Source organism: Candoia aspera, chromosome 3, assembly GCF_035149785.1.
Source record: "Candoia aspera isolate rCanAsp1 chromosome 3, rCanAsp1.hap2, whole genome shotgun sequence".
Classification (NCBI taxonomy): domain Eukaryota; kingdom Metazoa; phylum Chordata; class Lepidosauria; order Squamata; family Boidae; genus Candoia; species Candoia aspera.
Window position 1 is genome coordinate 87,647,558 of NC_086155.1, and position 16,927 is coordinate 87,664,484.

The following is a 16,927-nucleotide window of genomic DNA, read 5'->3' on the forward strand; positions in this document are numbered from 1 at the left end:
GCAGACTTAAGCGAAGGGCGGCGCTATTCTAAACCCTTTCCGTTTCCCGGAGGGCGGCGCGAGCTGCAGCGATCACAGCACATGCACGTGATGTTGAAGCATGCGCCGATTGCAAAACGTGGTCGGCGGTAGGACTGCAGTTTCTCTTGGGAAGGATTAAGCAAGGCGATCTTCCCCGCGGCGCGGCTGGGTCTTGCCGTCGCGAGAGCGCTATCGCCGTGGCAGCCTCCGCTGCTTCCCTTGCCCTGACCCGTCGCCTGCCCTTATTGTCCCCAAGCCATGTGACGGGGAGGGTGACAGAGCACTTTTATTTGCTTAGTCATCGCTCCTCAGCCCTCTGAGAAAGCGACTCGGTTATATCCTTCTCGCCCATCCCAGCCAAGCCCGGCAGCACACCACCTCCTCGCCGGAAGGGAGGCGCAATCTGGACGCTGGCATGGGGACCCAGAGCGGCCGGGCGGCGGTCTTGCTGGGGCAAGCGCGCACCCTCAACCTGCAAACGGGCAACCTGCTCAACTGGGGCCGCTTGCGGAAGAAATGTCCGTCCACCCCCAGCGAGGAGGTGAGCTTAAAGAAGAGGTCTGGGTGGTGGGAAACGACGACTAGAAAGGATCCATTGATGCCTTTCCGACGAGAGGTAACCTGCCTTCGATGGTTGGGCGGAATGACATTTTCTTGCATTTTGGCTTTGCCATGTGTTGCGTGAGGGCGGATGGATCTACGGCAGAGTCAAAGCTCGTATTGTGACTGACTTTACTGCCGTCCTATAATAAAGACTGTTTGGAGTCCCAGACTGTAGGTTCATTCCTTTCACTGAGGAGCGAGCTAGCCAAGTCTCTTAAGCCTGTTCTAGCAAACCACACATATAAAATACTGCCTTGCAATACAGTATCTTTGTTTTGGCCTTTCCCTACCAAAAGTCAAAACATAAGAAACTGTGGGCTTAACTGTAACACAAAAAGTCTTGAGCCTGTAAGGACAGTGGGGTAGAGTTCAAAGGTAAGGAACAGCTGCAAAATTGCTATAAAAGCAGAAACTCTGAAAAGCTATGGTATGAACTAAAATTTTTAGTCAACGTTCAAGTGATGAATAAAATACATACAAATTATAATGTATATCTGGTATTTATATTTATGGTGACTGTTGTGTAATAGATGCACAGAATTTTTCCAAAGTTCTGACTCTAGTATTTGTCAGAATAATTGGTTCTGAATGGGTCAAAGTAAAACTTGTATGGTACCACAAAGATTAATGTATTTATTATGGCATAAATATTTGAGGAACAGAGTCTACTTCAGGTTCATACACTAATTACAGGACTCTGTGAGTACTTGTGTGTACACAAGTGTTTGTGGAGATGGAGGGATGATAAACAGGTCAGAAAATAAAATATATAGCAATAATAGTATTTGCTGCGAATGCGGCAATATTCAAACAAATACCCATCTTTTTTTACAGTGCCCTTTGGGACTGACATGCACACAGAGTGACTTACTGATCAGAAACACCTCTGCCATTAATGTGGCCTCGCATTGGGCTAGAGTTATATAAATTTTATATTTTTATTAAATGTTTTTAACTTTTTAACTTTTAATTAATATTTTCCCCCTTTCTATTTCCTGCATTTCTGACACAAGATGAGATGAGATCGTAATAGTAGTAATAGCCTTCTTAACAGTAGTCATCTGTTGTGTGGTTGTAGAGCTGATTGCATGGGGTGTGATTAAAAATAGTTTGTCCCTGTTCAGGTCACAAGAGATAGAGCTCAATCTCTTGTTAAAACGTAGTGGGGCTATTCTATATCGCAGTCTCCCTGTGAAACTCTTTTGCTCCAGCATGGCATCCTTAATGTCAGTGACAGATGTTCTCAGAGGTTTGAGGTTGGTGTGAGTTCTAGTCCCGCCTTAGGCATGAAAGCCGGCTGGGTGACCTTTGGCCAGTCCCTCTCTCTCAGCCCAACTCACCTCACAGGGATGTTGTTGTTGGGAAAATAGGAGGAGGAAGGAGTATTAGATATGTTCTCCGCCTTGAGCTAGTTTATAAAAATAATAAGGCAGGATGGAAAATAAATAAATAAATCTTGCAGTATTGTTGATAGAAGAAATACATAGACCTGACATCTGGCACTGCTGCAGGACTGGCAGAGGGGGTGGTGGTAGTTGTAGCATGTTGCTGGTAGTTGCTATAGGATGGACAGCTTTGCAAGTGCAACCAACCCATTACTCATGGTGGGGTGTAAATGATTGCTGCATGAGGAAACATTTAAATTATTCTAATTGGGAATTATAGTACCAGCTTCCTCTTTTTGGCTTGTCCTATCATAGGTAGTTGCCAGGTACTAATCTGGCAACTATCTACTACACCATCTACAAAGGCGTGTGTGTGTGTTTTGTTATTTTAAGAAACATGTTACAACCTGATGAATTTTTAATATTAGTTGTGGTGATCTCATTGAGTTTGTGGTATGTTCTGGAAACAAATCAATATGAATAACAGTTTTCTATTAGGTGATGCTTGGCAAAATAAGAGTCTACAAAGTCAACATGTTCCATAGCTGTGAAGTAAAAGTTCTAGTGAAACTTAGGCAGTGCTTTCCTCCATGAGACAAGACTACAATGATGCCTTCAAGGTATTTCAGGTAAAGGGAGACGCCTTCAGGAAGAGAAACTAAGAGAATTTTCATTCAGCTATGGAAATGGTGGCATGTTATGGATCATACAAGGGCCAAATTGTTGATTTAAAATTTCTATTTCAAGCCAGGAATATGAAGGGTTGAAAGTTTGATCAGAAGTTATATTGAAGTTAGGAAAGTCTGCCTTAAATTGGGGCTGTAGAAACATTGCCAAAGACAACTACTAGCACCATTCCCCATTGACTATACTGTTTATGGCTGCTAAGAGTTATGCTTTAATTATATTTGGAGAAACACAGGTTCCCTGCCTTTTCTTTAAGACACTGGTCTAGATTGTTTACTCAAAATAACACCTGCAAAGATAAACTTTTCTGTTGGGAATCAGTTGTATTTTTCATTAAAAAAATGATCTAATGTACCTCTAGCTTTATATAAAATGTGAACAGCTTGAACTGTGTAGTAGTTTTGTTGTAGCACATATCTGCCAAATATTTTTGCCTCACTCTGGTTATAATTGCAGAATGGGATCCTGGTATAATTAAAACAGGAAATCACATTACAGTCTCAGGTCATATGACCTACCGTGAGATGCGAACACTTGAGGTTTTTTTTAACCACCTAAATATGGCATCTTACAGTTGCAGAACAAAAGCTGCAAATAAAATTGGATCAAAGTTACTTGATCAAATATACTCAAGTATCATATTTACAACCAGACTTCCTTTTGCCCAGGTGTTTAAAACTGATTCATTAAAGTTTGGTTTACTAATCCAGGAGATTTTAAGGTTCTTATTTCATAATTTTAGTACCATATATATACAGTGGTGCTTAAAAGTTTGTGAACCCTTTTGAATTTTCAATATTTCTGCATAAATATGACCTTAAACATGGTCTGTTTTCCACACAAGTCCTAAAACTAGATAAACAGAAACCAATTAAACAAATGAGTCAAAAACATTATACTTGTTCATTTATTTATTGAGGAAAATGATCCAAAGCTACATATTTGTGTGTGGCAAAAGTATTTGAACCTTTGCTTTCAGTGACTGGCATGCCCCCCTTGGGCAGCAATAACTGCAACTAAATGTTTCTGATAACTGTTGATCAGACCTGCACTTTGGCTTGGAGAAATTTTAGTCCATTCCTCCTTGTAGAACAGCATCAACTCAGGGAAGTTGGTGGGCTTCCTTGTATGAACTGCCTACCTCAGATCCTTTCACAACATTTCTATAGGATTAAGGTCAGGACTTTGACTTGGCCATTCCAAAACATTAACTTTATTCTGCTTTAACCATTCTTTGGTTGTATGGCTTGTGTGTTTTGGGTCATTGTCTTGCTCATAACTCAGTTTCTCTTGAGCTTCAGTTCATGGACAGATACCTTGACATTTTTCTGTAGGATTTGCTGGTACAATTCGGAATTCATAGTTCCATCAATGATAGCAAGGTGTCCTGGTCCAGAAGCAGCAAAGCAGGCCCAAACCATGATACTGCCACCACAGTTTCACAGATGGGATAAGGTTCTTATGCTGGAATACAGTGTTTGCCTTTTGCCAAACATAACACCTTTCAGTCAAGCCAGAAAGTTCTATTTTGGCCTCATCCATCCACAGCACATTCTGTGGATGGATGAGGCCAATCTTCTGGCTTATCTACATGGTCTTTTGCAGACTGTATGCAGGCAGCAATATTCTTTTTGGAGAGTAGTGGCTTTTTCCTTGCAACCCTGCCATGCACACCATTGTTGTTCAGTGTTCTCCTGATGGTGCTCTCATGAACACTGACATTTACTAATGCAAAAGAGGCCTTTAGTTCCTTAGACATTACTCTGGGGTTCTTTGACCTCCTGGAGTATTACACGCCTCTCATCTTGACCTGTAATATGCAGCCATTAGGTATGTTCTCTTTTGGGTGTGTTCTTTCAGTTCATGCAAGCTAATAATTAATGCCAGATGCTTTGTCCAACTCTCTTCAAAAGCTGAGTGTTATCCTGGAATTGTTTTAACATGCTGAAGCTTTTCAGTAAATGACTGTATGAATGGGAGTTTCTCCCAAACTCTACACTGTGAAATTCTCCAATCCAAGCTGGCAGTATTTTCAACAGGAGAACTATCTAATACGTTGAATTCTGTGGCTATTGATGTACTTTTTTCTGTTTAGAGACTTTGTAAACTAGTGCAGAATGGAGTCACATTTCTGAGGTGGGCATCTATATAAGTTTGAGAAATAAATAAATAAAATCCATTAGAGCCAGTTAACACAAGGGTGGACATGTCAGACATAAGCCAGACGTTTTTAAGACAGTAGAGATGTTATTTATTTACTTACAATATTTGTAGATAAGTCTGGGCCGCAAACAACAAAGGAGGAACAGCCCCCAACCAGTCTTGCACACACACCTTCCCAAGGGACTCCTCTACTCATCCTAGTCCAAGGCTTTGGGGAAGAACGAGGTCTTCAAGGCTCCCTTGAGGACACGGTAAGGGCCATTCAGATCTCTGAGGAGATGGTGTTTCAGGCAAGAACTGCAACAGAGAAAACCCATGAGATGACATTGTTTAATGGATGGTACCCAGAGCATAACACTCTATCTGAACAAATAGGATAGGCTGAAAACATGGGAGACAGATGATATCTCAAATAACCCGGGCCTATGCTGTCAAGGGCTTTATAGATAATAAACAGCACCTTGAATTGCACCCAGAAGCTTACTGGCAGCCAATATCACTTGCAAAGCAAAGGGGTTACATGGGCACCCATGCCCATTACTGCCCATGACACCACATTCTGGACCAACTGCAGTTTCCAAGAGTCTTCAAGGGCAGCCTCATGTAGAGTGCATTGCAATAGTCCACATACAAGATGACCAAGACATGAGTGTCCACGAAGAAGGCCTCCCAGTTCAGAAATGAGCACAACAGTTGCACCAACAGGATCTGTACAAAAGCCTTCCTAGTCACAGCTGTCAGCTGCTCTGAGCAGTAGCTGAGAGTCCAGGGAGAGCCTGAAGTTGTGCACCAGCCTCAAGTGGAGAAATGCAACCCCATCCAAAACTAAAGGTGGAAGTTCCCAATACCCATTATGTCAACAATCAACGAGCACTCAGTTTCAAGGCCATAAAGTACAGGGAAAAGCATGGGAAAGGCAGGAAGGAGAAGCAATAAATTAAAACTGCTGTGGCTTTAAGTACTGTTTACTTGCTTCCCATCACAGAACTTATAGAGCCCGAAGTGCCACCAATAAATAATGAATAGGCAAATGTGCTCTTTAAAATTTGCCCTCCCCATTATCAATTTACCAATTTAAAGCTTAGGATTTACATTGGATGTATTTATAGCATCTGTAAACTGTCCCTTTACAACAAATAAGAGTAGCAAGATGAAGTGACAGGTCTTTCCCCACTTTTTAAAGAGAGTGTCACAGGTCATTCTGGCCTGGGCCAAAAGCTGTCCTGTGTCTCTCAGCAGAGAAGAGAGTTAATAGATTTACCTTTAACAAATAAAACTCATCTTGTCTTCTGGTACTCAGCAATTCTGGGGGGTGGGGGAGTTACTTTGGTGGGATCTAGAAGGGTAAATAAACTAGTTGGCTGTGGCTGATGAGGTTAAGGTATTTCTTATATTCTTAATAATACCTTAATATAAGGTATTTCTTATATTCTTAATAATACCTTAATATAAGGTATTTCTTATATTCTTAAGCAAGAATGCATACTTAATGCGTAAATTCAGACATTGTGGTTAATCATGATTTATACAGTGAACATTCAGCTTCTACAGTTTCTCCAGTATTACAGTGAAGAAGAGATCAAATAATTTCAGTTCCCTGGTCGTTTGTGTTTTGATAATTTGGGTGTTTTTTCTGTACACCAAAATTCATGAACTTGATGGAGACTTTAGGAATGAAATAAGAGCGGTAGTGGATCAGGCTGATGGCCCATTTAGTCCAGTATTCTGTGACACCCATAGCTAACCAGATGTGTCCAGGAAGTTCACAAGGAAGGCTTATGGTTGGTAACACTTCTTGGGGGCAGCAGTGGAAGAGCGCCTCAGAAGGCAGCTATACATCTTTGATTTAGAATGTAGTTCTCCAGATGGACAGTTTACTTACTCCCTTCAGTAAAGTCTTCAGTCAAGCTCAGCCCCTTGTAATTTCATAGATGTATTCATGCCATTTTTTGGCAACGGTACCTAAGTGGCTTGCTATAGCCTTCCCCAATGGTAGATACCCTTGTTAAACGAAGAACCCTGGTATTCCCAAGTGATTCCCCATCCAAGTCCTAAGCAGGTACAATACCTGTTTTAAGATTAGTCAGAATTCGCTAAGCGCTGCCCCAATCTGGCACTAAACACCCACTTTATTAATAAAGCCTATGAAGAACATTTTAGAAGTGTACCGTTCTTCTGTTTGCCATCATGCTGGTTGTGCTATATAAGTTACGACATTCATAGCTGATACGCTTAAATATATGGGAATGACAAAAGGTGGATAGAAGGGAATAAATACTGGAAAGTTATTTCTCCACTGTTTTCTGTTTAATTTATTTCTTATGTTGCATAACAGAAACCAAATGTTAATACCAGAATGTTCTTTACAGCTGCGGGATTGCATTCAGAAAACCTTAAATGAATGGAGTTCAAAAATCAGTTCTGATCTGATGCAGGTGAGTGATCTTTTCATATTTCTTTAGTCATTATCATCAATCTTTACTATAGGCATTAACCAGCACAAAGCAAATTATGAAGCAAATAAAGATCTTTAGGCCAGACAGGTAAGATTAAATTAAATAAAAAGGTAACTGAAAAGAATATTAGGAACAGAAAATGTTAAGACGAGCAAGTCAGAATAATATAAAAATGAAACTTAAAAAATTAAGATAACTGCCACTAAATAAAGCAGTAAAATAATCTTAAAAAGATTTAAAGATTGTAGACTTCACTTACAAATAAGCCTCTGCCAAAACCAGCAAAAATATAATAACTAATAAAATAAGAACAAAACAAATTACAAAAAATTATTAGTTGAATAAATGACATATCACTCACTGGGAATCAAATAATTTGCTTTTTTTTTTTAACCTAGTTCTTCCTCAAGTTGAGATGTAACTCAAATCAGTTTTGAATTGTTTTCAGTTCAGGTCAATTGAGATTTACATGATAAAACATAAATACAAAGCACATAATTATCCATTGCATGGTAGAATCATGCATGAAAATAGGTCTATGCTTACTATTTATACAAACATATACTATATGTTTACAGCAGTATACACCCTGAAGTAAAAGTAAAATGAAAAATATCAGATGCATGCTCCTGGTTGTCTCAGAATTGTTTGAGTGCCTATTGAAAGTAAAATGCAGAACATCAAGTCTGTGTGGAGCAGGGATTTGCTCTTTTTCACATTTTGAACACTTGTGCCATCTGGATCTTTTTTCCCTTCTACCAAAACAGGCCAAAGTTTTAAGTCATTAACTCTTACTGGATTCTGAGTTTTACAAATAGAACAAAAAATCTGCAAAAATATCAAAATCTCATGAGATTTGATGACTTTGGGAGATTACATTTTTAGTTAATGGGGAGGTTGTAGATTATTTGCAGTGTGTGTGTGTGTTTGTTTTGGATACTTTAGTTCCTGTGGGCTCTGTCTGTTGGTATCCTACACCATCCCCATTTAAAAAACAAACTTGTGAATGGATTTTAGGGATGTTCAAGGTTTTTTCGTATTCGTTTAAAAAAAAATACAGATCTGTAGACAGTGTTTTGAAACTGAATAGAAGTGCAAGAGCCAGTTTGGTTCTAGTGGTTAAGGCAATGGCCTAGAAACCAGGAGACTGAGAGTTCTAGTCCCGCCTTAGGCATGAAAGCTGGCTGGGCGACCTTGGGCCAGTCCCTCTCTCTCAGCCCAACCCACCTCACAGGATTGTTGTGGGGAAAGTTGGAGGAGGAAGGAGTACTAGGTATGTTCGCCGCCTTGAGTTATTTATAAAAACAATAAAGGGATAGAAAAATAAATAAATAAATAAATTATTGAAGAGGGGGATTGTTGCTAATTTACAGTACTGCAAGCCTGTCTTCAGAGATGAGAATGAACATATGACCTGTAGATTTTGTGCAAGTTGCTGGCTTTCAGTCTTCCTCTTCCTGGCCGATAATGTCACTTTCAGATAGGAGCATGAACAAATTGGAGGTTATCCCCCTTGGAGTAGGGGGATAACCTTAGACCGAGAGGAGTCATAACTTTTGCCTTGGATATCCACTTTATTTTTAAAAAACTAAAAATAGAATGAAAATATATTTTGAAGTGCCATTATGCTTTTTGCAGCTGAGAATGTATTGGGAATACTTAGCTGTCCCAAGAAGAAAGCTGCTCATGATTATCAAATATTTATTGCAGGAAATTCCAGATATTCTTGACTGTACTTTCACACAAGCAGTAGAAAAGATTAATTCTGAAGAAAGAGAAGAACTGAAAGTTTCAGGTAAAAATTAGTTTTGTGCTTAACGTTGCAGAAATATGAATAATCAGACCTAGCTTAACTTGTAAACTCCTTGGATACTGAGCATCAAAACTTGATTGAAATGGATGTTCATTTGGTGAATGGGAATTCTGTTTGATTTAGTTATTATGTCTAGTAATGTGCCTACAAACGATTTGCATTTCCATATAACATTAAATCAAAGTATAGGGTTACAAAATGAGCCTGCAAATGTCATCAGAACTGAAAATGATTTTGTTAAGTCCTATTAGGTAAAGGTAAAGGTTTCCCTTGATGTAAAGTCCAGTCGTGTCCGACTCTAGGGGGCGGTGCTCATCTCCGTTTCTAAGCCTTAGAGCCGGCGTTGTCCGTAGACACTTCCGGGTCATGTGGCCAGCATGACGACACGGAACGCCGTTACCTTCCCGCCGAAGCGGTACCTATTGATCTACTCACATTTGCATGTGAGTCCTATTAGTAGGCTGAAAACAACAGAATAAATTTTAACAGAGACATATACAGAGGAAACAGATGCATAGGTATTGGATCGGGTGTGTCCAAGTTGGTAACAATGTATGTGAAAAGGATCTTGGAATTGTAATGGATCAAAAGCAGAATACACAAAATGGTAGTCAAAAGGGCAAATGTAATTCTAGACTGTGGCAGTAGAAATACAGTTTCCAAACTATGAGAAGTAGTTGTTCTGAGCCCACACTTTGAGAAGAATTTGGACAAACTGGAACAGGTACAAAGGAGGTTAGAAAAAATATCCTAATGGTATATGCAGTTTGACAGTGGAACCAATTATCGTTGGAGGTGGTTGGCTTCTCTTCATTAGATATGTTTAAGCAGGAACTTGATCAACATTTGTGAAGGATGCTTTAATTTATATTCCTGCACTGAGCAATGGTTGCATTAACCCTTTCAACTCTGTGACTCTGCAATTCTAATTCTTGGCTCTAAAGAGCCAAAGTTTCTGCTTCCTTATAATTTACTGCAGTATGTAGCCAAATGCATCTTCAGAATAAGCGCCAGAGGTAAGATTAACTACAGTTTATTGCTTGAATGTGATACAAAATGGTGGTAAATTAAAAATATATTTCTGATACCTCACAATTATTTATTTATCAGATTTTTATCACAGCCCATCTCCCCCACACAGGGGACCCTGGGCGGTTAACAATAAAAACAATTTAAAAATCGATAAAATCATAAATACTACCAATAATCAATCAGTATAAAATGCAATGAAGTCCAAGCCATGGAGGATCTGATTCAACCCACGAATCAGTAGTACAATGAACACAGTCTCAGGGCTCACACTGGCTCAGTCTGATAATGCTAACAACTATGTTTAACTATGCTTGGAAGCTACTGAACTTAGATGATCTCATTCAGCAAGACATAAGTTCTCAAAAGAGAAGATGACATTTCTTGGGAATAATGCAACCACAGTAGAATAGTGCAGCAGACTTAGAATCCTGTATTAGTGTAATTTTTAAAAAACCAAATGTGTATTTATATCTAAGAAACTACATCATCCGTTGTAGCTGCAGCTGTTTGGGACTTGTTGACACAGTTGCAGAAAATAATTTTGTATTTGCTGCCTATCTGCTAGTTAAAAACAAGGCTTTTTAAATCTGTGCTGATAAGAGAATCTTAAATCAACATCACCAAGTTTTAACTGATGATTCTGTAAATTGATCTACCATCAAAATATCTGATGGCCATCATAAGTGAAAACAAAAAATATTTCTCTGTGGCTGTGTTCTAATCTAGATATAACACAGGTTGGGGAAAAGCAGACTGTTGTCTAGTGCTGTTGTTGAACTCTTCAGATGTTTCAGAAGCCCTCTGGCAAATATTTCCACGGCTTCACATTCACAGAAATAATAATTAAGCTGCTTTATTACCAGATGGATCTGAACTAACATGTCATATTAAATTGCTTCAAAATCTCCTAACACTCCTATTAAATAACTTTGTAATAATGGAAAGATTGCCTAAAAACCTGTTTGGAAACATCTATAGCAAGGAATGTGCCTTTTTTCATACCCAAAAGGAAGGTAGCTCTCTGTTCCAGGTACAGGAAACCTTTCCACAATTCGTTGTCATTGACTACACTTCCCAGGGCTGATGGCAATTAAAGTCAACAACACCTGGAGATTCTAGGTTGTCTGTCCCTATCTTATATTAGAAGTAAATTTGGATAAGAGTGGCATTAGGAAATGGTTGTTTTTGAAAAGCTTAATGATAAACTGCTTTTGCTCTAGATCTCATGGCACAAGTATTGGTTGGGTGTAAATGTGCAGCACTTTAGTTTCAAGGGCAAGGGTGCTCACATAGTAGCTGTCAACAACTCCTTAAAGTAGCGTTGTTTTCCAGAGATGGCTTTACAGCACAATCCTGGGAAAAGGCCTGTTCAAAAGATTTAGGAAGTTGTAGATGGGCTGCCTGAGCCCTCTTTTGTATTCCAAGGCATGTTTCTGCCTTTGAATCCAAAGCAGTGCCCAGTCCTACTAAATGTTACGTGTACACAAAAACAACTTCAAGGGGAGGGAGGAGCAATCCATATTGTCTTGCTGAATAGTGGCTTTTTCAGCAGAGTGTTTATAATTGCTGCAAGATTTGAGAGAGATGGTGGCGGAGAACCAAAAAATCTGGGCTTTTCTCAACAGACTGTAAGAAACCTATTTTACCTTTTTAAAGGATTTTCTGTCATGATACTAAAACGTTCTGTAAAGTTCTTTCTAAATTGTTTAAAAAGTATATACCTCAAATGTAAGCGGGTTGTTATTTCCTTAAAACAAGTGGTTAATTATGTTTATCTACAGTAGCTAGCATACATGACAGATAAAACTGCATTTATCTAGGGACTTTTTAAAAAAAAGATAAGCTTAAAATGTTGCATCGTGCAATATATAGTGCATTATAGTCCTTCCTTTCAAAATAAAGCCCCATTCTTGCCCCTCGGTAGCAACTTGAGTAGTCTTTTTCCCAAAATTAATACCATTAGTAATTTTTGCTAGTGTTATAGTCTAAGAGTAGAGCCAGTCTGGTGTAGTGGTTAAGGCATCAGGCAAGAAATCAAGAGACCGTGAGTTCTAGTCCCGCCTTAGGCACGAAGCCAGCTTGGTGACCTTGGGCCAGTTGCTCTCTCTCAGCCCTGGGAAGCAGGCAAGGGCAAACCACTTTAGAAAAACCTTGCCAAGAAAACTGCAGGGACTTGTCAAGGCAGTCTCCAAGAATCAAACACGATTGATAGGACAATTGGTTTAGGATGCCACATCCTGCCAGACATAAACTCTAATTTGAAAATCATAATGGTTAAATTAAGGTATTATATTACCTAATGCGGCTTGTCTGGCTTCTGCTTATTCTGTCGGTGAGACTGATCATCTGTTATATTTTGCTGGGGTGAATTCAGATTTGCTGGTTTGGATTCAGATTTTTCCCCTACCTTTCACTGAAGATGCCAAGAACTTTTTTTTTTAACAAAGATTGTGATATGCCACTGAAAAATATCCCTCAATACATCTTGAGCATTTATTTTTAAATAGCCAGAAAAACATGATCTTGCATTTTGCCTGCCTTCCTTGTTAACTGTAGCCTTTTCATTTTCAGCAAAGCTCTTTGTCACAAGATCAAACTCCTCATCAATCAGAGAAGCAGTCAATATGAGTAAGTTCAAAATCTAAGTTTGAGTGACTGCCCAATTATATTTTGTAAGTCTTAAAAAAAAAAGCTTTTGCAACTGTAAAACAGGTAAGAAATTTATTTCAAGGATTATTTTTTTTAAAAAAAGACTTCCATGTCCTTTCATTTCTGCCCTTGAACTACAGCTGACAAAGAACAAAGATAGTCTTTTCGTTCAGGAGAAATAAATGCAAGCTTATGTCACCAAAGGAAACAGAGACTTCGTAAACTCTAGTGCTGTTAACTTGCAAAGCAAGTTAGAAGCCTCCCGTGCCCCTTGAAAATAATTAGGCTTTTATTTTTCTTATAGCATGCTGAAAGTTACCTTGGGCTACTGAGGAGAAAGGGAGGCTGTAGGAAGGGGAGACGTATACAAGGGAAAATACTGGATGCCATGTACCTCAGTTAACTTTTAAAGTATTTTTTTGTTTTATAGCTAAATTTTCAGAGCCTATTTATAAACTCTAGTTTTTCCTGACCTTCAATATGTTTTTCTCCACTTTGCAAACATACTTCATTGTAAGTTAAAATGGTTTTATTAGATCTTCACAGTTCTGAAGATCTGTAGATTCACAGGCCTTCCCTATGGTAGCACCTGCAATCTGAAACATTTTACCTAAAATTTTGTGACATACCTGTTACAAAGGCATCCCATAGGCCATGCCTGTATAAATGCTGAAGGAATGTGCAAATATTGTCAGTTTGTGAATGACGTATTCTCAAGAGCTCCAGATCATTTTGCTTGCCCTCCAGACCATGGTGAACCCCCATGATATGAATGGAACATTCTAGAATTCTCTAGAATACTCAATTCCTGAATTAACAAATTCTGCATACTACCATACATGCTAGATGCATGTATCTCTTGGTTTTGTTTTCCTGTTCCTCATATTTTCAATGTTGTTTTAATTTAGTTTTAATTTTTATGTTTTACATTTTCAAAATGCATTGCGTGATGTAAAATAAATATAAGGGACTGAATAAATGAATTACAGATAAGTAGTTTCTGCTTTTTAAAAATCTTTATAAAATTGTTCCTTGTCCAATTTTTTTTTTAATTTTTAGCATGTTCAGCCCTTGGTGTTGACCAGTTAGATTCTGTGATCATTGCTCCACCTCCAACTGAAGATGGAATTAACCTTTCTTTAGAATATTTACAACCATACTGGGCAGAGCTTGAAAACTTAGTTCAGAACAAAAAGATTGTTGCTATAGGGACTTCTGACCTAGATAAAACATTGCTAGAACAGCTCTTCATGTGGGCACAGGTAAGAAAAAACCTGTTCATTATGAATTCATCTTTCATTAAAAACACACATTTTATTACATACCAAGGAATGAAAATATAGCATTACTAGGACTACTGAATGCTTTTTTTTTTTTAGGTGAAACCAAGTAGTAACCAAGTGAATCTTGCTTCCTGTTGTGTAATGCCACCAGATCTGACTTTATTTGCAAAAGAATTTGATATTCAGCTGTTAACTCATAATGACCCAAAAGGTAAAGTCGCCTTAAGAATCCCAGGCCTACCTTGTTAGATTAAACAAGAATAATTCTGTTAATGGGCCTGAGGACTCCAACTTTTCTAAAACCTTCTGACTATGAGTTGGTTGGATGTAAATGAGGCCTGGACAACCTAATGGAAAACTCTTTTGTTCCCATTACATTGGGTGGGAGGATGGGGAAATACTAGTCCATTAGGTGAAACATAATATATTACATGAGATGGTATCTATTATGCGCAGTGTAGAACTTGGAAAGCCCCAGCAATGCTCTTGTGATCTGATTATGTTCAGTTACAGGACTCCAACCTCAGAAATCTCAGATGAAGTTGTAACATCTTGAAAGTATCAGCTCTGTTACCAAGAATTCTGCCACAATTTGGGGGTGGGGAAAATGATATTAATTTTAAACACTTAAAATAATAGGTAGCCCAGTGTTTTATGAAGAGTGTGTTTGGGGATATACTTCCCGTTTCATCAGGTAATACTGGTAGCACACATACTAAAATACTGTTCTTATGATCTGTTCAACTCTTAGAATTGCTTTGCGGAACAAGTTTCCAGGAAACTCTTCAGGAAAGTCTTCCAGATTGCCAGGGGCATGAATGGACTCCCCTCTGGCTTCTGCGATATTCAGTCATTGTTAAAAGCAGAGGAATTATCAAATCCAAAGGCTACATCTTGCAAGCTAAAAGGATCCCATCATCTTAAGACTGATCTTGACAACTGACAACTTCTGAGAGACCCTATCTCTACTAGAAATTAAACCTAGTAGTTTTTTTATTAACAAGTTATCAGTAAGACTCAGATTACATAGTGGAGTGGTACTCTGATTCCATTCTCTCCATTTCATTTACTTTCACATACTGTATGGTGATCTGTGTTGACATCCGATGGCTCACATACTGTTTTTCATTAAAATGCTTACTAATTTAGAGCTATTATATGTAATCTTTGGAATTTTTGATGACTAATATAAATTTAAAATCTAGCTAGCTATATTATGATTGAAATATTTTTATTTGTACGGCATAAACTTTATGGTTGCTGAGCTGATAAGAGGACTAAATGTACCATGTCTTGGGGGAATAAGCAGTTGATTTGACCAGTGGTAAAAATAAGTGTATGTGAAATATTTAATAGAGTCATGAATTTATATTCAGTTCACTCCCCCTCAAACATCACTATCATAGTTTGATGTAGCTCTGCACAATTTTTATTATGTTTGTTCAGTACCATTTTCCTCTTGGCATATGTCCAGGAGATTTTTTTTTTAACTTGGAATTAGATGGCTCTAGTGAAGAGTAGAATTAACTTTTTTAAAAATTGTTTTGCTGAAGTTAAACATACTTTTATTTTGAAAGTCATAAAAAGATGTATTATATAAATTTCAGCATTGCACTGAGTGTAGCTTATCAGACATTTTTAGGAATTCTTAAAAATAACTGGAGGTGCAGTTAAGTTACTTATAGGAGTTCGTGGTTTCTTCAAAAGAAATTTGGTGCATTCAATGCTGTTAAGCACTTAATTTAAAAAACTGCTGCAGTTAAAGGATATTTTAATTTAGATTAAAGAGGCTGGCTTATTGAGATTTCTATAGTCCAACAATGTACATTTTTTTCTATTTGAATGTATATTTGTGTGTTCTAATTGCACAAATGAAAGGTAAGAGATGCAAACTTTATCTGGAGTCTAAGCTTTTAATTTATAAATGAAAATAATGTTATAGGCAGCTTTACTAAATGTTTTATAATGTCCATCATACCATATTCACATACTTGGATCCATTCCAGTGGGTAAACTTCTTATGCTTTATATTAAAACAATTTTGCATGAGAGGGTTCAGCACATGGTGGTGTTTGGGTTCCACAATATATTAAGCATGGAAAAAACATGCTTGATTCAAACTTCAGCTTTTACCTGGAATTAAGATTCCATTGAGATCATTGGGGTGTTAATGATAATTAATGCAATGAGGCCATGTATTGGGTTACTTGGGAGGAGTCCTAAAAAATTGAATACATTAACTGAAATAAATTTTATCTGACAACATTCTGGAGTAAATTTTGATGTGCTGCTTTAAATAAATAAAGACATAAAAATAGCTATTGGATATACAAAAGTATTGTTTTTGTAAGATTTGGGTTGGAATATGAAGTGCATTGAACTGTAGAAAGCAGCTGTTTTCTGTAGTTTTTCCGATCTTAAATTTCTATAGTGAGTAAACTTAGTAGTTTGCAGTTATTATGGATTAAAAGAAATCTTGAGCTTGATAAAGAAAAATACTGTTTGAATCTTTATAGATTCTGTGGGGAAAGATGGGGAGATTTTTTATCTAGTTTTCCACAAAAAAATTTCCTGGCTGAAAATTTCACATAAAATACAGTTCATTAATTACTATCTTTGTAATCTGTTTTAAAGTACACATTTTGTTACCTCAAGAGAATACACTCCACTGCAATAGTGAAAGCAGAACATGTTCCTAACAGGATTGAGGGAGAAAGGGATCTTTTTCCAGGCAGAATTTTTTCAAGCAAAGGCTCCTGTTTCCAGCTTATGGAATAGGAGAAATAACTATATTGTTGAATTTAAAATTAACTTCATAATAGTTTTTCTGAAGAA

General features: G+C 37.8%; 1 protein-coding gene across 1 annotated transcript; it reads left to right on the forward strand.

Moving 5' to 3' along the window:
• The first annotated feature begins 110 nt into the window (after positions 1–110).
• Positions 111–16,407, forward strand: GCLM (glutamate-cysteine ligase modifier subunit). The gene is made up of 7 exons (XM_063298300.1): positions 111–562; positions 7,229–7,294; positions 9,026–9,110; positions 12,732–12,788; positions 13,869–14,071; positions 14,189–14,303; positions 14,844–16,407. Exons 1-7 carry the CDS (start codon positions 437–439, stop codon positions 15,014–15,016), a joined length of 825 nt encoding a protein of 274 aa, XP_063154370.1. The 5' UTR covers positions 111–436; the 3' UTR covers positions 15,017–16,407.
• The last annotated feature ends 520 nt before the right edge of the window (positions 16,408–16,927 follow it).